Below are 23131 nucleotides of genomic sequence, written 5' to 3' on the forward strand. Positions count from 1 at the left end.
GATGGGGAACTGAGGCTTACAGAGATTAGAGGGACTTGCCCTCGGTCACATAGGAAGACTGCAGCTGACCAGGGAATTGAATCCAGATTTCTGAAGTCTCAAGTTAGCACTATAACCATTACACTGCTCCTCCTCTCAACTTGCTGAACAAGACACTAAATTTGACAGTCCCAACAGCATGGCAAAGTAAAAGCGATTTCGAGCTGCAGTATGGCTAAATATAACAATTACAAAATGTTAGTGAGCTGTTACCATTATCAGTATACTTTCTACTCCTGCAGACTTTGGCCTTGGCTACACTGGAGAGTTACAGCGCTGGTGGTGGCTTTACAGCGCTGTAACTCACTCCCCGTCCACACTGGCAAGGCACATACAGTGCTGTATCTCCCTGGCTACAGTGCTGCATGCACTCCACCTCGACGAGAGGAATAAAGAGAACAGCGCTGGTGCTGCAGCGCTGGGGTGCCAGTGTAAACAGGGAATAATCTTAGTATGCTGTAACTGACCTCCGGAAGATTCTCATAATCCTTTTAAGTAAAGATAACTCTCTTTCCCGAAGCTGCTTATCAAAAAAACATACACAGCTAGTGTTTGCTGTGAATGAGCAGAGGCAGGCAGGGGGCTCCCTTTGGAACACCCACAGCCAGGGCCGGCTTTAGGAAGTGCGGGGCCCAATTCGAACAGTTTCGACGGGGCCCCAGAAAGGATGACTTAAAACAACAACAACAACACGTAAAAAAAACACGTGGGGCTTGTACTCACCGGGCGGTGCTCCGAGTCTTCAGTGCCACTTCGGCAGCGGGTCCTTCACTCGCTCTGGGTCTTCGGCAGCACTTCGGCGGCGGGTCCTTCAGTGCCACCGAAGACCCAGAGCGAGTGAAGGACCCGCTGCCGAAGTGCCACTGAAGACCCGGAGCGCCGTCGGGTGAGTAAAAATTAAAAAGGCACCTCTAGCCAGGGAAGGGATTCTCACTGGGCGCAGGGCCCTCTTAGGCGTGGGGCCCAATTCGGGGGAATTGGTGGAATAGGCATAAAGCCGGCCCTGCCCACAGCTAGTGTTTGCTTGAAGAGAGAGGAAGGGAGGGGGCTTGAGGAGAGGAACAGCGTGGCGGGCGGGGGGGGGGGTCCGTTTCAGGGAGGCTGCTTATCTGGTCTGTGAGGAAAAAAACCAAACAGCTGTTGTTTGCTTTCAGTGAGTGAGAGAGGAGTGGGGGGAGGGGGTCGGAACTTGCAAGGCAGGATGCTGACAGCGTCGGCTCCAAAAATCCACTCTCTCTCTCTCCCCCACACTCCCTGTCACACTCCATCCCACCCCCCTTTTGAAAAGCACGTTGCAGCCACTTGAACGCTGGGATAGCTGCCCATAATGCACCGCTCCCAATGCCACTGCAGATGCTGCAAATGTGGCCACGACAGTGCGCTGGCAGCTGTCAGTGTGGACAGACTGCAGCGCTTTCCCTACTCAGCTGTACGAAGACAAGTTTAACTCACAGCGCTATTCAGCTGCAAGTGTAGCCATACCCTTTTACTTCACCCACCTTGTCTGTCTGACAAGAGTACTGTTATTTATACAATGAAATACCTACCTTTGTCACTATAATCATCCACCAGGATAACTTCTTCCAGCAGAATATCTGGGGATGTCTCAAGAACACTATGCACTGTTCGCAGAAGTGTTGACCAAGCCTCATTATAAAAAGCTATTACAACTGAGGTTTTTGGCAGGTTATGATAATCATATTTCTTCTCTTTGCACCTGTAAATAAGGGGACCCAAATTAGTAAAAGTGTGAAATTATCTATAAATTTTCAGAAAACAGTTTTCAAATGAAGACTGCATACAGTGCTTACTAATTTTTTTTTTTAGCAAGAACACATCAAAGATATAAAGGAACAATGAGGAAGGTCATGCAATATGCTTAGTGAGGTAGCTATTATTCAGGGGGACTCTAACTTCTTCAGTTTTACATTTCTATTTTAAAAATATCCAATCATCTAAAAAGACAAGGGAAGATGTCTCTGGCTCATTTACATGCAATATGTGTCCCATAAGAAAATGACTTCAAATTAAAGAAGAATTTTACAATGGGGAAAACGCTGTGGCCTCCGGCTCACCACAGGAAGACACACCCAGTGAGGATACTGCAACAACTAAGATCTGCTGTTATTTTGTGCCTAAATTACTGATAATTTAACTTTTGTCCTGGAGGCTAAATTTGAAAAACTAGAGAACAAAGTGGAAGTGCTCAATAGCAAAATTGCTACTACAGAATAAGCCAAAATATATCTAAAGAAAATTCAGTAACAGATAAAGACAATGGAATTTGTGCAACAAAGTGCCTTAATTCCAAGAAGACCATAAAAATGCTGGAATGTGATACTAAAAACCTCAAGAACAGAGAAAGGTATAAAAGTACACACATAATAGGCTTTGCAGAAGGAGAGCAAATTCACAATCCTGTCAAATATTTTGAAAAATGGCCATCAAACACCAAAATACTAGTATCTCTTGATTAAAAAGTTCACTCAGAATTCCAAGGGTGATCTACAACAACAGACCCAAGACTAGAGTTGTACGATTCCAAACATACTGTGATCAATAAGGTTTTTACAGCTTTGCGATCAGAGTGCAAGATCAAGGAATCTGGGAACAGAATTTATATTTTTCAGCATTTTTACTGGTAATATAGAAATAAGAGGGCAGAATGTACCATGCCCCTGCCTGGCAACAATTCCATGTCAAATAGATTGAATTTGCTTTGCTTTACCCATCTATGATTTACTACAAAAATGCTATTTTTCTACACCAGTAGAAGCACTGCCTCAAGAAACTTCCAAATCTGCCAGATGACTAGACTGCAAATTTAACAGCCTCCTGGCCCTTTAGAATGGAAATGTATACTGTAAGTATAAATGTTGCTGTTTGCGCGGTCTAATATTTAACCATAAAAACATGAATAGAAAAGACAACATATATAGAATCACGGGGTTAGAAGGGATCACATGGGTCATCTAGTCATAGCACTTCCCTAATTTAAAAGCTAGCAGTTATACCTCACCTTTTTGCATTTCCTGACTTGTGTACTTAACTATACTACCCTAACATTACATCCCTCCTTTTATTTTTGTATTTAACTCTGATAAATAGGTTTTTAGTTTGCACACATCACCATAGCATCTAATTATCTACACTCTGTATGAACCATTTCACCTACCCCTGGGGTATTCAACACAACACATTTATTAGAAAGAGAAGGTGGGTGAGGTAATATGTTTTATTGGACCAACTTCTGTTGGTGAGAATGACAAGCTTTTGAGCTTACACAGAGCTCTTCTTCAGGTCTGGGAAATGTACTCAGAATGTCATAGATAAATACAAGATGAAACAGATTGTTTAGCATAAGGAGTTAACACATATTTCAAAGGGCACATAAGTAAATAACACATATTTCAAGGTGAGGTGGCCCGTTAACACCTCTCCAGTCATAGGGGAGAGAAAGGGGGAAAACAGCTGGGGGGATGGGTGAAGTGGGTTATAGATGGTTGTAATAAGCCATAAATCCAGTGTCTCTGCTCATTCCATGATTTTTAGAAGAAGAATTTCTTCAGGGCAAAGGGCTCACTGGTATCATGTAATGAGGTTCGGCTGCCCTGACCAGTTCTGTGTACCGCAATTCACTGATGTCTTAATCTGTATCTAATAGGTGGCATGTAAGATATCACTAGAAAACTAATAACTCACTGATCATTAATATTTTTGTGTGATGTATGTTGGTAAACAAGTCTGCCCTAGACAAAGGAATATGCTTATTTTTCTGACTAGCCTGGTCGTCAGGCAGAGAGAATGAAGGTCTATTTACATATGAGATTAAAAAAAACTATCAAGTTAACAGGTGGGGAAGGATACAGCATGAGGTCTACACCTCAGCTGGGAAGAGAAACTTTATCTGGGCTATAAAGATGGGGTCTGAAGCTCAAGTGATAAGCAACTGAATCAACTGACTGTACAGTACTACTGTATTATAAACATATGATGAGTGAAGTGCTTTATGAAAACCTATGACACACTGGTGATTAATATAATTGTGAACCGTATGTATTAATGCTAAATAAGGAATTATGGATACGCTTTAATATTGTGCTTTACAGTTTGCAACCAAACAAAGGGAGAGACAGGTCTCTCCCAGACAGGAGGGAACATCACAGCTCTCTACCTGTCTCCAATGAAATTCAGCAAGGTGTGACCAAAACCAATCAAGGCCCCATTTACATTTCAATCAGCAGCAGGCTGCGAAGATCACAGGAAGTGAAGAACAGCATGGTGTCACCCTGCCTCTTGAAACAAGGTCATTGAACTTTGAGAGATATAACAAACAGAGGCAGAAAGCCATTTTGGCATTCAGCACTACACAGACACAAGGGGCCAGAAGTCTTGCAAAGCTGAGAAAGGGTCCTTCTACCAGCTGGGGGAGAGGGCTTGAAGTCTCTGTGAACTGAGGTGAGAAACCTGCTTAGGCAAAGACCTTTCACCTAAGAAGCCATGGGAAGCCAGCATCTTATACTTCTGTAGAAGATCCTGACCGAGGGAAAGTCAGCCACCCATGGCTGGGAAGAAGAATAATTGGAGAGAGAACCATTGTCAACAAAACTTGTATCTTGCTAGATTAAGGGTTAGGCTTTTAGATGTGTGTTTGCACTTTTATTTGTTTGTAACCCTTTCTAACTTTATTCCTTTTACTTGGCATCACTTAACCTAGGTCCTATTATATATATGAATCAGTTTACCCCAGTTTAATTAATAAGCTCTAATGTGGTTTTGTCTCTTTAACAAAACCAACCTTATTATTTTGCTGAGTGGTCCAGGAGAGGACTGGACACTTCAGAGCAGATGGTTTTGGGAAATGTCAGGACTTGCAGTGTGCTGGGGGTCACCCTGCAAGTAGTAACCATGGTTAACGGAAGCCAGGGTGGGGCTCTTGTGCTGTAGGCAGGCTGCTGATCCAGGACTGTACAGCACACAGAGAATCATAGAATATCAGAGTTGGAAGGGACCTCAGGAGGTCATCTAGTCCAACCCCCTGCTCAAAGCAGGGCCAATCCCCAGGCAGATTTTTGCCCCAGATCCCTCAATGCCCCCCTCAAGGATTGAACTCACAACCCTGGGTTTAGCAGGCCAATGCTCAAACCACTGAGCTATCCCTCCCCCACATAAAATAATATCAGGGTTGGAAGGGACCTCAGGAAGTCATCTAGTCCAACCCCCTGCTCAGAGCAGGACTAATCCCCAGACAGACTTTTTAACCTCAGTTCCCTAAATGGCCCCCTCAAGGATTGAACTCACAACCCTGGGTTTAGCAGGTCAATGCTCAAACCACTGAGATATCCCTCCCCCCAAACACTTAAGGAGTCACCTGGATACTTGTCTGCTGGCATTCTAGTGTGTGAGCCACTGCAACAGGGCATTTGAGGCACCTAGAGTTACAGGGCAGGCAGGGACACAACCCCTCACTGGTCTGAATTGCACCCCCAGAACATGACACCCCTATTCTGACACCTTCCTTTCCAAAATTCTCTCAATTTTTAAATGACATTTTGCTTCAGAGCTTTGGATATAGGGAGACCAGACGGCAAGTATGAAAAATCAGGATGGGGATGGGGGGTAATAGACACCTATATAACACAAAGCCCCAAATATCGGGACTATCTTGATAAAATCAGGACATCTGGTCACCCTATTTGGATACCCTCTGCAATTCATACACCATTCAGTTTCACATCACACTCCCTGTAAAACCACTGTCCCCTTCTCCCGTTCCCTTCAAGGATCCTTCTCACAAGACAGTACTTTAGGAGGCATGAGACTCATCAGAAAAGGAACCAGATCCCTCAAGAAAAGGTGGTGGTACAGGCACAAGCCTGTTATGCATGGTCCTAGAATGGCTCTGAGAAGGCTACATAGATTCATCACAGTTTTTATGTTCAAGTTTATGACCATGGAAAACATCATCATCCCTTCTGTATCCTAATAAGATTGGTTTGTGGTTCTCAATCCCAAAGATGTCTACTTCCTCATAACCATCTGAAACACATTACAAATATCTGAGGTTATATGTGGGAAAAAAGCACTATCACAATGGAGTGCTACTTGTCAGTCTATCTATGGCATTGAAAGGCTATGCCAAATTAAGAACTGACTCAGATCAATGGTCTATCTAGCTGAATATCCTTTCTTTTGACAGTGGTTGGTTACAGATGCTTCAGAGGGAATGAACAGAACAGCACAATTATCCAGTGATGCATCCCATGTCATCCAGTCTCAGCTTCTGGCAGTCAGAGGCTTAGGGACTCCCAGAGCATGGGATTGTGTCTCTAACCATTTTGGCTACTAGCTATTTATGGACCTACCCTCCATGAACTTATCTAATTCTTTTTTGAACCCAGTTATATTTTTGGCCTTCCCAACATCCCCTGGCAATAAGTTACAGAGGTTGACTATGCATTGTGTGAAGAAGTACTTCCTTATGTTTGTTTTAAACCTTCTGCCTACTCAGTTCTTTGGGTTATCCCTGGGTTTTGTGTTATGTGAATGGGTAAATAACACTGCTTCATTCATTTCTACACCAGATTTTATAGATCTCTACATATCCCCTTTTAATCATCTATTTTCTAAGATGAACAGTCCCAGTCTTTTTACTCTCTCTCCACATGGAAGCTGTTCCATACTGCCAATCATTTTGTTGCCCTTATCTATATTTTTTCCAATTCTAATATATCTTTTGGGGCAAACAGAACTGCATGCAGTATTCGAGATGAGGGTGTACCATGGATTTATATAATGGCATTATAATATTTTCTGTCGTATTAACATGCTGTTTTGACTGCTGGTACACATTGAGCAGATATTTTCAGAGAAATATCCAAGATGACTCACAATGATCTCTTTCTTGAGTAGTAACATCTAATTTAGACCCGAATATTTTGTATGTATAGTTGGGATTATGTTTTCCTATTTACATTACTTTGCATTTATCAACATTGAATTTCATCTGCCATTTTGTTGCCTAGTCACCAAGTTTCCAGAGATCCCTTTCTAACTCTTTACAGTTTACTTTGGATTTAACTCTCTTGAGTAATTTTGTATCATCTGCAAACTTTGCCATCTCACTATTTACCCCCTTTTCCAAGTCATTTATGAATACGCTGAACAGCACAGGTCCCAGTACAGATTCTTGGGGGACCCCACTGTTTACCCCTCCACTGTGAAAACTAACCATTTATTCCTACCCTTTGTTTCCTATCTTTTAACTAGTTACTGATCCATGAGAGGACTTTCCATCTTATCCTATGACAGCTTACTTTGCTTAAGAGCCTTTGGTGAGGGACCTTGTCAGAGGCTTTCTGAAAGTCCAGTTTGTTGACCCCCTCAAAGAATTCTAATAGATTGGTAAAGCATGATTTCTCTTTACAAAAGCCATGTTGACTCTTCCCCAACATATTTTGTTAATTTATGTGTATGATAATTGTTCTTTACTATAGTTTCAACCAATTTGTCTGGTACTGAAGTTAGGCTCACTGGCCTGTAATTGCCAGGATCACCTATGGAGACATTAAAAATAAATCGGTGTTACATTAGCTATCCTCCAGTCATCTGGTACAGAGACTGATTAAAGAGATAGGTTACACACCACAGTTAGTAGTTCTGCAATTTCATATTTGAGTTCCTTCTGAACTTTTGGGTGAATACCAGCTGAGCCTGGTGACTTATTACTGTTTAATTTATCAATTTGTTCCAAAATCACCTCTACTGACACCTCAATCTGGGATAGTTCCTCAGATTTGTCATCTAAAAAGAATGACTCAAATGTGAGAATCTCCCTCACATCCTCTGCAGTGAAGACCAATGCAAACAATTTATACTGCTTCTCTGCAATAGCATTGTCTTCCTTGAGTGCTCCTTTAGCACCTCGATCATCCAGTGGCCCCACTGATTGTCTGGCAGGCTTCCAGCTTCCAATGTACTTTACAAAGTTTTAGCTGTTAGTTTGTGTGTCTTTTGTTATTTGCTCTTCAAATTCTTTTTTTGCCTGCCTAATTGTCCTATCACACTTGACATGAGGTCTAGTTGTGGTAGCTGCACAGCTGAGACATCATGGGATTTATCTACCTTCTCCTACCTGGACCACCAGCTCATATGAGGAAGATCCAGCCAGACACTAACAGAAAGACATGGACATGGATTTTCAGACTCTGGTCTGCAAATAAACCGGGGAAAATCCATCCTTGTTCCCTGTCAAACGATATGCTGCATAGGAGTAGTTCTGGATTCAGTGTTAGGAAGAATCTTTCAGATATCTGAACATACTACAAGCCCTGTCTACCTTAAAGATTAAACCACATCAGACAACAATTTTCTCTCACACTGATGGAACTTCATTCACATATATAACATCATATACTTGGTTACACATGAGGTCTGTATAACACTGAACATCCCAAAACTACACACTCCTATATGGACAGTTTGGACTTTCTTCTCTTCAGTCCAACAAAGACCCTAACACAGCTCAGTTGGTGGGAATGCAAGGACTGTTGGGTTCTCTACCCCAATCCAGAATCTCTGCATCTGGAAAGCACAGATTCTAGGCATTTGGCTTTCAGAGACCTCAACTGTTTCTCTCAAGTTCAAGCAATTCTGCTACCAACTTGGGAACCTTCAACTCTGAAATTCTACACCCAAAAGTGGAAGAGATTTTCAACATGGACCAGGAAGAAAGGCTACCGAGTGATAGTCTCCTCCATCTTAGACTGTTACATCTGAAGAAACTAGGACTGTCTCTACTATCTATCCAGGTCCATTTCATTGCCATATCACAAGCTAATACAGAGAGCTAGTGTATACTCCTACTGAATAGTCTCAAAATTCCTGAAGGACCTCACCAATACCTTTCCTTCTCTGAAAGAATTGCCCCTTTTTAGGACTTTAATTTGGTGCTAACAAAGTTAACAGGAGCACCACTCAATTCCCCTAGGAGACTGCTGTTTCACACCTCTCATTTGAAACATCATCTTAACAGCCATCACTTCAGCCAAAAACTACAAGCCCTGATGGCTGACCTGCCTTACACTAATATTCATAAGGACAAAGTGATTCTTAGACCACACTTAAACCTTATTCCTAAAGTGGTCACAGATTTCCACATGCATCGATCACACTCTGCTCCTGACGTACCACCCCAAGATCCACACTCTTCTTTGGGAGACCCATCTATACACTCTAGATGTGAACAGGGCTCTCTACAAATAGCTTTGTTCTCTCCAAATAAAAGTAAAGTCCACTAGACCAGGGGTCTCAAACTCAATTTACCTTAGGGCCAGTGTCAGTCCTCAAATCCTCCCAGCAGGCCAATAATGTCACTGAAGATGGTGTTCAGAAAAGAAAACATTTATATTGTATTTTTTATTTCAAATTTCTTAGAAATAATAAAACTGGCATACAACTTTATACAACTATTCGCCTGCCAGAGAGTTTTTAGTGTTTGCCAGACACCTGGCAACACTTCAGTTCTATCAGTTTCTTGATGTTTGGCCTCAGTGACTGAGCAGTTGAAACCTTCAGGATTGCAGCAAGGTGTGCATCAGACAGTTGTGTTCGGTATTTTGACGTGTTTATATTCATTGTGGAAAAAAAATGACACTGCCTTCATGGGTGACTCTGCCCGGCAACTAATGATGCGGCCTCCATGGCTGACTCTGCCCGGCGACTAGTGATGGTATCTCTGTCCCTCTCCCCCAGCTAATAGGAGCTGCAGCAGACAGCTGGCCGTGTGGCTGCATGCGTCTCTCCTCCGCGGGCCACAGTGGGCAGGTTCTCGGGCCGCAGATGGCCCGCAGGCTGGGACTTTGAGACCCCTGCACTAGAGTTTGTAGTTTATGGAGAAAACAAGCAAAGGAGATGCAATATCTACTCAGAATAGTCAGAAAATGGAGAAGATCATGTATGGAAACTTATTACAACATAGTTTAAATGCCCATACCTGCAAGGATTAGTGCTCACTCCAGGAGGACTACAGCTCTTTCCATAGTCTGTCTGAGGCCCTGTCAACTTCAGAGCAACTTGTACAGGTCTAACTACACTGATTGTAATTACCCTAATACAAACGTCTCATGTAGATACATTGCATAGATGTAAAATGAGGCTTACAGTAGTGCAGTTTACTTCAGTGTGTTATTATATAAAGCAATCCATGTAGGGGTAACTACATGAATGAAATAGGTATTCTATTCTATATGGATTCTTATACCATGCTCATCACTGTGGTATCTGATCGCCTTCCAGTAGTGCATTAAGCAACATGACTACACATCTGTCATGTGGCATTTGTTCTCTCATCTGCTCTCTGGGAGAGAGATGTGTGCAATGGTATCTTGTTTTGGTAAGTTGTGGATTTGATTTTTTTTTTTTTAACAGTACATGTTGCTTTGTTTTTATGTTAGCGAAGGCAAAAATCAAAGCAATGCGCCTCACACTTGGAAGAGGTGGTGGTGAAGTTTGTGGTGGTACTTAGTTCCTCAGAAAGTTCAATCCACAACCGTGAACCCCAAGGAAGGTCTGTCCCCTACACAAAACACTGCAGAGTTTATTTATTTTATTGCAGAATTCCACTGTGACAAAGCAGAGTAGTTGTCAACCATGGTCTGCATCCCAGAGCTTCAGGCAGTCTTTTAAATATCCAGGACCCAGGCCATGGACTGAGACCTTAAACTTGACTCAATATTCTATGAGAGAGCTAAGGGCAGATTCGATGTACTCATGGTAGCCTGTATGGCTGAGGAGATGCACTTCAGAATTCTGTACCAGCTGTAATTTCCTAAGTGCCAAAGATTTCCTGCCTATGTATAATGCATTGCTGTAGTCCATTTGAGAACTGAAGGTGCAAATAACTGATGTCAGGTCCTCATCTACCAGGATGGGATGGAGTCTCCTAACAACCAGAGATGACAAATGCATTACTCACAGATGCTGCTGTGAGAACTTAGTATCAACAAAGAATCAGCTCAATGTGTTGCTGCAGTCATCTAAGAGGACACAATATATTAGGATGGATATGGAATGAGACAGCAAGTAATACCAAATAATAAATAAATAAATAAATAATAATAATGCCACTATATAAATCAGTGGGCAGTACTTTTCACCCCATCTCAAAAAGAGTGTTTCAGAACTACTGGTGGTTCAGAGAAGGACAAAGAAAATAATTAAGGGCGTGGAAAAACGCTTATATGAAAAGTCTGAACAGCTAGATTATTTATCTTAGAAAGGAGACAACTAGCAGAGGTAAGAGTATATGGTACAGAGAAGAAACGTCTGTTTACCTTGATTTATAATACAAGAACAAGTGGACATTTGATGCAGTTAAAAAGTAGAAAATTCAAAACGGATAAAAGGAAATACTTTTTTTAATACAACATGTAATTACACTGTGGAACTCATTGCTACAAGATGCAATTGAGGACAAAAACACAGTGATATTCAATATGGAACTGAATATTTAAGAACAAGATAAGTTAAAGAACAGGATAACAAGAATATCCACAGTTATAACAGTTAATGCTAAAAAGTTTTGGAAGAAATATTAAACTTCACATTTCAGGGCTGAAATCAGTTCCTAACTACTAGAGAGCTTTCTTGCATATTCCTCGGAAGCATATAGTGCCTGCTCCTGTGAGAGACAGGATATTGAATTGAATAGAGCATGGGTGTGATCCGCTATGTAAATTTGTATGCAAATACCAACAATGCAGTCCTTCAATACAAGCAATGATATTTTTCTTCAAGATGAATAATAGTCTCTCTTCATCCCAAGAGTACATTAAGAAAAAGTATTGCTACTTAATGGTGATGCAGGATATTGTGGGAGGTTCATATCATCCTAATCCATTTTGTATAATGTTTGTGAAAAGCAAGGTGAAATTTTCAGTGAATAGTGCTGAAGCTACTTAACTGGCCTCAGCCTACGCACTATTGGACAGACAAGCAGTTGCAGCTTGGGCTGCATGAACTGCCTGGTAAGTGTGTGGCACAGATTAGAAATATTCTACACACTTCCACACACTTCCAAAACTGGGGATTGAAAATTGTATACAAAGCAGTTCTTCTCGTCCTTCCATTGCAGTCACAGGTTTTTCCAGTGTTAGGCACATGATAGGGCCCAGTCTGTGGCCTTGGTGTATCTTTCATGGTGTATCATGTGTCTCAGTCACTGGAATAGCCCCACTTCCGCATATGGACCTTTGACCTGCCAACTCTTGTCAGAGGCAATTTAAACATCTCCAGGTGGATCAATCCTCTTCTGTGCCTGCAGAAAGGCATTTGACAATGCCAATGTGAATTTTGACATCTGCGTTGAGTAATTCTATCTGTTCACATCACATTTCCAGGTGGGCAGCGTCAGTGATTTTTTTTTTTTTTTAAGTGGTTCCATTGCAGCTAGGAACCTTTTCCAAGATTTCAGGCAACTCACTACCAGCATGCAGACATTCAACAGATGTCTGGTATCTTTGACTTGTCATAATCGTTCCATTTTGCTTTTGACCAATCTCCTGATATCTGGTGGATCAATTCCAGCAAGCACATAAAAGTTGTTCACATTTGATGGTTTTAGACACTCTGCGATATAGCAGCAGCCATCATTCAGAACATGATTCAGCTTTTTTGAATAAGATGATCTTTCCCACACTAGACTTGCGTATTTGGACATTGAACAGCAAAGTGCAAGAGCAGTGGCTCTTAGTGTTGCTGGGTTGACTCCCCATTTTGAATTTGCAAGCTTTTTGAGTATGCTATTCTGCGTAATAACTTTGCCTTTTATCTTCTCCATACGTGCCTTGAAGAAGAGAACATGGTCTAGTGTCACTCTAAGGTAGACAGGATTCCAGCAGTGGGGAAGTGATACCCCATTCCAGATGATGTTGAGTTGTCTATTGGCCTCACAGCTAAGAAGATAGAAGAGACTCACTTGTATTTTGTCTGGACTGGCACGCAATTGGTTCTTGATGTAATAAGAACATAAGAACGGCCATACTGGGTCAGACCAAAGGTCCATCAAGCCCAGTATCCTGTCCTCTGACAGTGACCAATGGCAGGTACCCCAAAGGGAATGAACAGACAGGTAACCATCAAGTGATCCATGCCCTGTCACCCAATCCCAGCTTCTGGCAAACAGAGGCTAGGGACACCATTCCTGCCCTTCCTGGCTAATAGCCATTGATGGACCTGTTTCCCATGAATCTATCTGGCTCCCTTTTGAACCCTGTTATAGTATTGGCCTTCACACAGAAATATGTGGATCATTTGCTTTAAAAAAAATAAACTTCAATACATATAATCAAGCTTACATGCCCCTCTAAGTATAGAAGCAGTGGCAATATTAATATTCACATACCAATGCAACTTTTTAAGGTAAGCTATTTCTTTTTCATCATCTTGCTGTGGATGATTGTGAGAGAACAGAAGGATAGAGGTAGTCCAATATGGACTATTGTCCAGACTGAGGGCATAGTACTGGTCAGGCAGAGCGGAGACCAGATGATGGGTTAGAGTAATAGTATATTTCTCTTACCCTTTCAAAAAAAAATTTAATTTACTTCACTGTACTCTGTACTCTCTCCTTTCTTATACATTCCTGAAGCATTTTTTTGTCTACCTGTAGTAATGTGTCCTGTCATGCCAAAGTCTTTCTACACTCTTGTCCAGCTTTTTAATGGTGACCCTCACTTTACGTTCCTCAGACCAGTATGTTCTGCCTGAATCCCTAGTCACATTTCTGAGCATTTACATGAACAGCTTTTTTTTTGTTTTTCTTTCCTGAACTGATTTAAGTTAAACTGGTGCAAACCCCTGAATGCACACAATCTTTGTTTTTTAAAAAGTGTCTTATTTCAGTTTAACTTGGGTCCTCCCTTCTCCTGACTAGAAGCCAGCCTGCCTGAAGACAGAGAGTGGTGTCTAGGCAGGAGAGAGGCCCAAAGAATACTGTTTTGCACTCTAATGTGAGTGTACCCTGCCACTATCATCCCAAGAAGAACAAGACTGTTGCATCTTGGGGGCATACCTTTCAACCAGCTAAGGTTCAAATTTGGGACACAATGTGTCATAAAGACCCACAATGTGGAACACACAAATTTATTCAAACACATCATGGAAGTCTTTCATTTAGTGCAAATGTCCTTCTGTGACCTCAGCTACATTACTTTTATTTCTAATGTAAATAATTTTGAACATGAGTAAAGGGACACTGTGTGAAAAATAGATAACCTGGGACTAAAAATGAGTGACATCCCTTGAAAGGAGGGATATTTGAAAGGCAAGATGTGTAAGGGTGTGTAGAGGCCCTTACTCCAGCCCTATCACGCCCCCCACAATAAGCTATAAAAACTACAGGGCCCTGTTTGGGGGAGAGGCCTCAGAGCTTCAGCCGCTGGGCCGGGAGTGGGGGAGCTTTGGGGCTTTAGCCCTGTGGGGCGCCCGGGCGTCTGTCCCGTGGGGCGCTGGGGCTCTGGGCTTCAGTTGCTGGGCGGGGGTGGTTCTTGGGCATAGGCATAGTTTGATTTCTATTTTGGAAGGGCAGGGCCCAGTAGAGCTCAAACCAGCTCCACACTGCAAGGCCCAGGGAGGGAACGCCACCTCCATCCCGTGACTCACCTCAGCAGGCCACCCAGCCTGTCTGGGTTGTGGGCAGAGGGGCACAACCAAAAATTCTATCTCAAAGTGGGGGGGGGGGGGGGGGAAAGGCTCAGCGCAAAAAGTTTTAAAACTGCTCAGGGTGCAGTCAGAGGTAGCTAGGGGCTGTGTGCCAGGAGGAAGCCCCACTGCTCCCCGAGGGCTCTGCCAGCCCTGGAGCCGGGTCCCCATGCCCAGTCAGCTTTTACCAGCTGTGCAGTACTCAAAGAGGGATGGGAGCTGAGGAGCAGCAGCAGAAGGAGGTGGAGGAGCACCACAGTTGCCCACTGGATGGCACCAGCCAGAGCAGCAGCCACCCGACACTGCCCAGCTCCAGCTTCCTTTTTCTGACCTGGCCGGGGGCAGGGCCTTGGTGGGGGGAGAACAGGAGGAGGTACAGGGAGTCTGGGGCTGCCTCCCAGGACTGCGCCGCTCTGGTAAGACTGATGTTCCTCCAACTCCACCCATGGGCTCTGGGCTTTTGCCCCATGGGGCACCAGGGCTCACAGACCAGCTTGCGGCCCCCCCAGAGGGCTGCGAACCTCCAGTTGAGAACTTCTGTTTTAGACAAAAACATCCAATCTTGATTTTAAAATTGCCATGCAGTAATTTATAGACTGTAATCAAGACACCCCTTAACCTTCTTTTTGTTATATTAAATAGATTGAGCATCTTGAGTCTATCTTCATTCGGCATATTTTCTAATCCTTTAATCATTCCTGCGGCTCTTCTCTCAACCTTCTCCAACTGATCAGCATCCTTCTTGAACTGTGGACACCAGAACTGAACACAATATTCCAGCAGCAAAATTGCACCAATGCCAAAAACAGAAGTAAACTATTCTCTCTGCTCCTACTTGAGATTACCTGTTTATGCATCCCAAATTTCAGCTGATTATCTATCATGACCTTCAATCTTTTTCAGAGTCCCTGCTTCCCAAGGTAGAGTTCCCTATCCTTGAAGTATGGCCTATGTTCTTTGTTTCTATATATATATATATATATATATATATATATACACACACACACACACACACACACATATATACACACACACACACACACACTTTTGCATTTAGCAGTATTAAAACACGTATTATTTGCTTGTGCCCAGTTTACCAAGCAATCCAGATCACTCTATATCAATGACCAGTCTCCATTATTTACCACTTCACCAATTTGTATGTTATCTGCAAACTTTATCAGTGATGATCTTATGTATACTTCCTTGGCCTAAATTGTGTAGGCCAAGAACCAATCTGTAATAGTCCGAGGTAGGGGCCGTGCCGTCTCAGGGGCCGTCGGGAGCCAGGCCGCCCCACTACACGGCCCTATCAGTCTCCGGGTTCTGAAGGGTTTTGGGGTTCTGCCCCTCAAGCAGGGGCAGAACAGAAGGCACACAGTTCCTGCTATGAGTCCCAGCCCTCAGTCAGGGCGGGACAGCAGACACTAGGTCTAGGCTCCGGTCCTGGCAGCCGGAGCTGAGCAATTACAGAGTCAGTAAGCCCCAAGCCCTAGGTCAGGGCGGGGCAGCACACCAGAATCCAGGGAGCTCAGATCCCACTACAGGGCTGAGCAGCAGTCTACGTCTGTAAAGCCCAAGCCCTCAGTCAGGGCGGGGCAGCAACACAGCAGTTCTAGCTCAGACCCTCACAGCAGGGCTGAGCAACAATGGCCAGTAAGCCCCAGCCCTAGGTCAGGGTGGAGCACCAACCAATAGTCCCAGGGGCTCAGGTCCTTGTCTCAGGAGCTGAGCAACAATAATAGTCTTAGGAAGCCCAGGCCCTTAATCAGGGCGGGGCAATACAAAATAGTTCAAGGCTCAGGTCCTGGTAGCAGGAGCTGAGTATCAATAACAGTTCAGGGCTCAGGTCCTTGCATCAGGAGCTGAGTAATAACAATAGTTCAGTAATCCCCAGCCCTAGGTCAGGGTGGGGCAACAAACAATAGTCCCAGGGGCTCAGGTCCTTGTCTCAGGGGCTGAGCCACAAGAGTCAGTAAGCCCCAGGGTGGGGCAACGCACAATAGTCCAAGGCTCAGGGCCTTGTAACAGGAACTGAGCTGTGGCATCAGTCTCAGGAAGCCCAGGTAAGTGCAGGCTTCTATGCCTGAACGCTGGTAGGAGGGGGAGGCTGCCACCCGTGAGTGGGGTGGCAGGGGGGACACAGGCCCACCCACTCCTCTGTGTCCCAGCCCGGGGCCCTAACAGCGGCGTGGATCCGCTGCAGTCAGTGGGGATCCTGGCCGCAACACACTGACATGGGCACGTCAGTGCCCTCAGCCGGACAGGGTTCGGCTACCCCCGGGCTGCATTCCATCTCCCCCTCCGCGGGTACCTGCTCGTCGCTGGGCTCGGCAGCGGGGTCCCATACCATGGGCTCCTCGGTGCGCTGAAAGCAGTCTAAGTCGGGCTGCTCCTCTGGACTTGGGTCACAGGAACGCTCGGGCAGCTCCTCGGGGTACCGGGCTCGGGGCAGGCTCGGCCAGTCCACCTCGGGGTACCTGGCTCGAGGGAGGCTCGGTCCGTCCGCGTCCGGGTACCTTGCTTGAGGGAGGCTTGGTCCGTCCGCGTCCGGGTACCTGGCTCTGGGCAGGCTCGGCCAGTCAGGAGTCTGAACAGGAGCGTCCGTCCTCTCCGGCCGCTGGGCTCTAACTGAGGGTTGAGGCCGGGCTTTTATACTTCCTGCCCCGCCCCTTGACTTCCGGGGGGCGGGAACAGGCGGCGGTGGCTCCGCCCACTGAGGTGGCTCCGCCCACTGAGGTGGCCGTTCTGGTTCCTCTCTCTCTGGGGCCGTCGGGAGCCAGGCCGCCTCACTACACGGCCCCCCCCTCAAGGCTGGTTCCCGAGCAGCGGGACCAGCCCATTCCATACCCCCCAGCCGAGAGAGGAAGTCCGCGTTCGCATGGTCCTTACCAGCTCTATGGTGGACCGTGAAGGCAAATGGCTGGAGGGCCAGGTACCAGCGCTGCACCCGCATGTTGTGGTCCTTCATCCGGGCCAACCACTGAAGGGCGGAATGGTCGGTGACCAAGGTGAAGGGGACTCCCAGGATGTAGTATCGGAGCGCTTCACAAGCCCACTTCACGGCGAGGGCTTCCTTCGACCACCGCATAGTTTTTTCGCGGGAAACAGCTTCCGGCTAATGTACAGAACCGGATGCTCCTCACCCCTACGTCTTGGGACAAGACAGCCCCGAGTCCCACTTCTGAGGCGTTGGTCTGTAAGATAAACGGCTGGTTAAAGTCGGGGCTATACAAGACCGGCTCGCTGCAGAGGCACGTCTTAAGAGTCCGAAAGGCCCTGTCGCACTCAGTAGTCCAGTTCACCTGCCGTGGGCTGTCCTTGTTAGGAGCCCGTTAAGGGGGCTGTAATCGTCGCAAATTGGGGAATGAACCGCCTATAATAACCGGCCAAGCCTAGAAACTGCCGCACCTGGCGCTTCGTGGTCGGCGGGGGGCAGTTTGCGATGGCCTGGACCTTGCCAATCAGGGGTTTTACCTGCCCATGCCCGATAGCATACCCCAAGTACTTAGTCTCTTGCCAACCGATGCGACATTTTTTCGGGTTGGCGGTTAAGCCGGCCTTCCTCAGGGACCTCAGGACAGCGGCGACTCTCTCCAGGTGATGCTCCCACTGTGGACTGTAGATTACAACGTCGTCGAGGTAGGCGGCGGCATAGTCCTGATGGGGCTGGAGGAGGCGGTCCATTAGGCGCTGAAAGGTGGCCGGGGCCCCGTGGAGGCCGAAGGGCATCCTGGTGAAGTGGTAGAGACCGGAGGGAGTGGCAAAGGCAGTTTTCTCGCGGGAGGCGGGCTCCAGAGGGATCTGCCAATATCCCTTACTTAGGTCTAGGGTGGTGATGTAGTGGGCACTCCCCAGGCGGGCCAACAGCTCATCTATCCGGGGCATGGGATAGGCGTCGAATTTGGAGATGGCGTTAACGCGTCGGAAGTCGATACAGAAGCGCTGCGAGCCGTCGGGTTTGGGTACCAACACTACCGGGCTGCGCCACTCACTCTGCGACGGCTCTATCACCCCCAAATCCAACATTGCTCGTACCTCCTTCTCTACGACCTGCTTCCTATGGTAGGGCAGGGGTCGGGTCGTCCCCCGGATCACCACCCCCGGCTCTGTCTGGATCCGATGGTATACCAGGGAGGTGTGTCCCGGTTGGTCCGTAAAGGTGTGGGAAAAAGCTCGGAGGAGGCACCGGGTCTGTCGGAGCTGTTCCTCGGTTAAGGTCTCCCCGAGCTGGGGTTCCTCGGTGTCTCCGGGTTGGGGAACCTGGGGCCCCAGTTCCGGTTCTGGCGGGTAGGGGTTAATCAACAGCCCTTCTCGCTCCTTCCAGGGTTTGAGGAGGTTGATGTGGTAGCGTTGGATCTTCTTCTTCCGGTCCGGCTGATTGATTTCATACGTGACCGGGCCCACCTTTCTGACCACCTCATATGGCCCTTGCCACCGGGCCAGGATTTTTGATTCACTGGACGGGAGGAGGAGTAATACCCGGTCCCCGGGTTGGAAGTCCCGAGTCTGGGCGCCTCGGTTATAGGTCTGGGCTTGCGTGTCCTGGGCGGCTTTCAAGTTTTCCCGTGCCAGATCCCCCGCCTGCTTTAGGCGCTCCTGAAGTTGAAGCACATACTGTAAGAGACCCTGGGCCGGGGAGGGAGCCTGTTCCCAGGTTTCTCTCATGAGATCCAAGAGGCCCCGGGGTCGCCGCCCATACAATAATTCGAAGGGGGAGAACTTCGTCGACGCCTGGGGGACTTCTCGGATGGCTAGGAGCAGGGGCGGAAGGAGCTGGTCCCACCGGCGAAGGTCCTCTTGGGGAAACCGACGCAGCATCCCTTTCAGCGTCCGGTTAAACCTCTCCACTAATCCATCAGTCTGGGGATGGTAGACAGAGGTGCGGAGTTGCTTGACCCCCAGGATTTCGCAAACTTGTTTGAGCAGCCGGGACGTGAAATTGGTCCCTTGGTCCGTGAGGAGCTCCCGGGGTAGGCCGACCCTGGCGAAGACCTTCACCAGTTCCATGGCAATGGTGCGGGCTGAGATGTTCCGAAGAGGAATGGCTTCGGGGAACCTGGTGGCATAGTCCATCATCACCAAAATATATTGGAACCCCGCGCTGCTCTTCGGGAGGGGCCCCACCAGGTCCACGGCCACGCGTTCAAAGGGGGTTTCCATTAAAGGCATCGGTATCAACGGTGCCTTAGGGGTCCGGGCAGGGGCGGCCAACTGGCAGTCCGGACACGAATTGCAATAGTCCTTTACTTCTTGGTACACCCCGGGCCAAAAAAAACGCCCCAGGATCCGTGCCAGCGTCTTGTCGCGTGCCGAGGTGCCCAGCCGCTGGGACATCGTGGGCCAGCTTCATGACCGCCCGGCGGTGACACCGCGGCACGAGAAGCTGTGTCCGGATCTCCCCGGTGCGGGGGTCTTTCTTCACGCGGTAAAGGCGCTCTTGTCGTAGCTCAAAGTGCGCCACCGCGCCGCCGCTGGGGTCGAGAATAGTCCCATCTACGGAGGCCAGCTGCTCGTAGATCTGTTTAAAGGTGGGTCGGCCCGTTGGTCCCGGCAAAAGTCTGTGGGTGTCGAGGATCCTCTTCCTCGGGAGGGTCTTCACGTCCTCCCGTGGAACTTGTAGGGACGGGGGTCTCCCCTTCTAATGCCGGCGTGGCCTGTGGGCTACCCTCGAGGTGGCGGCGTAATACAGTGGTGAAGTCGGGCCAGTCCCGCCCCAGGATCACCGGGTACGCCAGCCGGGGTGCAAGCCCCACTTTCATCCGCCGGGTGATCCCATCAATGGTCAGTTGGGTCTGGGCGCTGGGGTAGGCTCGTATATCTCCGTGGATACACTGCAGTGGAATCTTCTCGAGGTGACCGTCCACCGGCGGGCCTAAGTCCTGGCAGACCAGCGTTTGGCCACAGCCTGAGTCAAGGAGGGCCACCGCCTGGCGTCCCTCAATGACCACGGGCACGGTGATCTTGGCCATTTGCGGACGTCAGGCACGGCCTTCCCCTGAGTAGACTTGGCCAAATGCACACTCCATTTCAGGGCAATCCCGCTGCAAATGGCCGTAGTTTCCGCAGGAGAAGCAGGGCCCCAAGGTGGCTCGCTCCGTCCGCGCCCGGGGCCCGGGGTCACCACCGGGGGGTTTCCGGCTGTACTCTCTGGCTGTGGGCGCCGGGGTCCGTGTGGGTCTCCCGGAGGGCGCGGCCACCCGGGCCCGGCCCTCTACGCTACGGGAGGGAACACTTATGGCTGCCCGTGGGGGCGGCCCCCTCTTTTCCGGGTTGGGGCGCTCCGTCCGGACCGGGACAGCCCGGCCAGTTGACCCCGACGGGGTCTCAGCCGCGAGGAAGTCCTCCATTAAGGCAACGGCCGCGGACACCGTCGTCGGCCTGTGGCGTAGGACCCAGGATCTTCCCCTCGGCGGAAGTACATGGGCAAATTGTTCCAATACAATTTGTTCCATCAGCTCTTCCGGTGTCCGGCGTTCGGGCTGTAGCCACTTTTTGCAGGTCTCCCGTAATTCCTGAGCCACCATCCTCGGCCGGGCCCCCGGGGGATAGGACAGGCTCCTAAAGCGTTGTCGGTAGGTCTCGGGGCTCACGTCTAGTGCGTCCAGAATAGCGGCCTTCACTAAGTTGTAGTCCTGGGCCGCTTCCACCGACAGACCTCGGTAGATCGTCTGGGCAGTCCCCGTTAAGTATGGGGCCAGGATGGTGGCCCACTGTTCCTGGTTCCAGCCCGCGACGACAGCCACCCTCTCAAAGGTGACGAGAAAAGCCTCCGGATCATCCTCGGGCCCCATCTTCGTCAACCGAATTGGGGGGTTGGGTCGCGGGGCTCCTGCGGTGCCCCCGGGTAGGGGTTCCCCCGGTCGGGCTAGAGCCGCTGCAAGCTGCTGAACACATTTCTGCTGGAAGTCCTGGTGTTGGGTAACCAGGTCCGCAATCAGCTGCCGTTGTTGGACCCCCAGCTGCTCTACGAGTTGCTGCTGCTGCAGCTGGTGGGCGGCCTGGTGCTCCTGTTGGTGTCGCGCCTGGGCCGCCTGCTGTCGTTCCTGGCTCTCAGTGATGAGGGTCAGGAGCTGGGATAGGTCCATCTCTCTTGCGGGAGATCTCTCTCCCGTCGCCCCCTTTTCACCGGTGTCTAGAGTTCGTGCCCACATTCTGGGCAAAAAGGTCCTCAGAGAAGGCACCACGTGTAATAGTCCGAGGTAGGGGCCGTGCCGTCTCAGGGGCCGTCGGGAGCCAGGCCGCCCCACTACACGGCCCTATCAGTCTCCGGGTTCTGAAGGGTTTTGGGGTTCTGCCCCTCAAGCAGGGGCAGAACAGAAGGCACACAGTTCCTGCTATGAGTCCCAGCCCTCAGTCAGGGCGGGACAGCAGACACTAGGTCTAGGCTCCGGTCCTGGCAGCCGGAGCTGAGCAATTACAGAGTCAGTAAGCCCCAAGCCCTAGGTCAGGGCGGGGCAGCACACCAGAATCCAGGGAGCTCAGATCCCACTACAGGGCTGAGCAGCAGTCTACGTCTGTAAAGCCCAAGCCCTAGCTCAGGGCGGGGCAACAACACAGCAGTTCTAGCTCAGACCCTCAGGCAGGGGCTGAGCACACCAAGTCACTAGTTTAAGCCCAAGCCCTCAGTCAGGGCGGGGCAGCAACACAGCAGTTCTAGCTCAGACCCTCACAGCAGGGCTGAGCAACAATGGCCAGTAAGCCCCAGCCCTAGGTCAGGGTGGAGCACCAACCAATAGTCCCAGGGGCTCAGGTCCTTGTCTCAGGAGCTGAGCAACAATAATAGTCTTAGGAAGCCCAGGCCCTTAATCAGGGCGGGGCAATACAAAATAGTTCAAGGCTCAGGTCCTGGTAGCAGGAGCTGAGTAATAACAATAGTTCAGTAATCCCCAGCCCTAGGTCAGGGTGGGGCAACAAACAATAGTCCCAGGGGCTCAGGTCCTTGTCTCAGGGGCTGAGCCACAAGAGTCAGTAAGCCCCAGGGTGGGGCAACGCACAATAGTCCAAGGCTCAGGTCCTTGTCTCAGGAGGCCCAGGCCTCAGTCCAAGGCTCAGGTCCTTGTAGCAGGAGCTGAGCAGCGGCATCAGTCTCAGGAGGCCCAGGCCCTCAGTCAGGGCAGGGCAACAAACAATAGCTCAAGGCTCAGGGCCTTGTAACAGGAACTGAGCTGTGGCATCAGTCTCAGGAAGCCCAGGTAAGTGCAGGCTTCTATGCCTGAACGCTGGTAGGAGGGGGAGGCTGCCACCCGTGAGTGGGGTGGCAGGGGGGACACAGGCCCACCCACTCCTCTGTGTCCCAGCCCGGGGCCCTAACAGCGGCGTGGATCCGCTGCAGTCAGTGGGGATCCTGGCCGCAACACACTGACATGGGCACGTCAGTGCCCTCAGCCGG

General features: G+C 48.5%; 1 protein-coding gene across 1 annotated transcript in view; it reads right to left on the bottom strand.

Annotated features, from left to right (window-relative positions):
• GALNT12 (polypeptide N-acetylgalactosaminyltransferase 12) overlaps positions 1-23131 on the bottom strand; it is a 94038-nt gene that overhangs the window by 65377 nt on the left and 5530 nt on the right. Inside the window, exon 2 of the mRNA XM_039526911.1 lies at positions 1587-1756. Within this exon, the coding sequence (XP_039382845.1) occupies positions 1587-1756 (170 nt within the window). The remainder of the gene's footprint in view (positions 1-1586; positions 1757-23131) is intronic.

The sequence above is a fragment of the Mauremys reevesii genome, linkage group 2, assembly GCF_016161935.1.
Source record: "Mauremys reevesii isolate NIE-2019 linkage group 2, ASM1616193v1, whole genome shotgun sequence".
Classification (NCBI taxonomy): domain Eukaryota; kingdom Metazoa; phylum Chordata; order Testudines; family Geoemydidae; genus Mauremys; species Mauremys reevesii.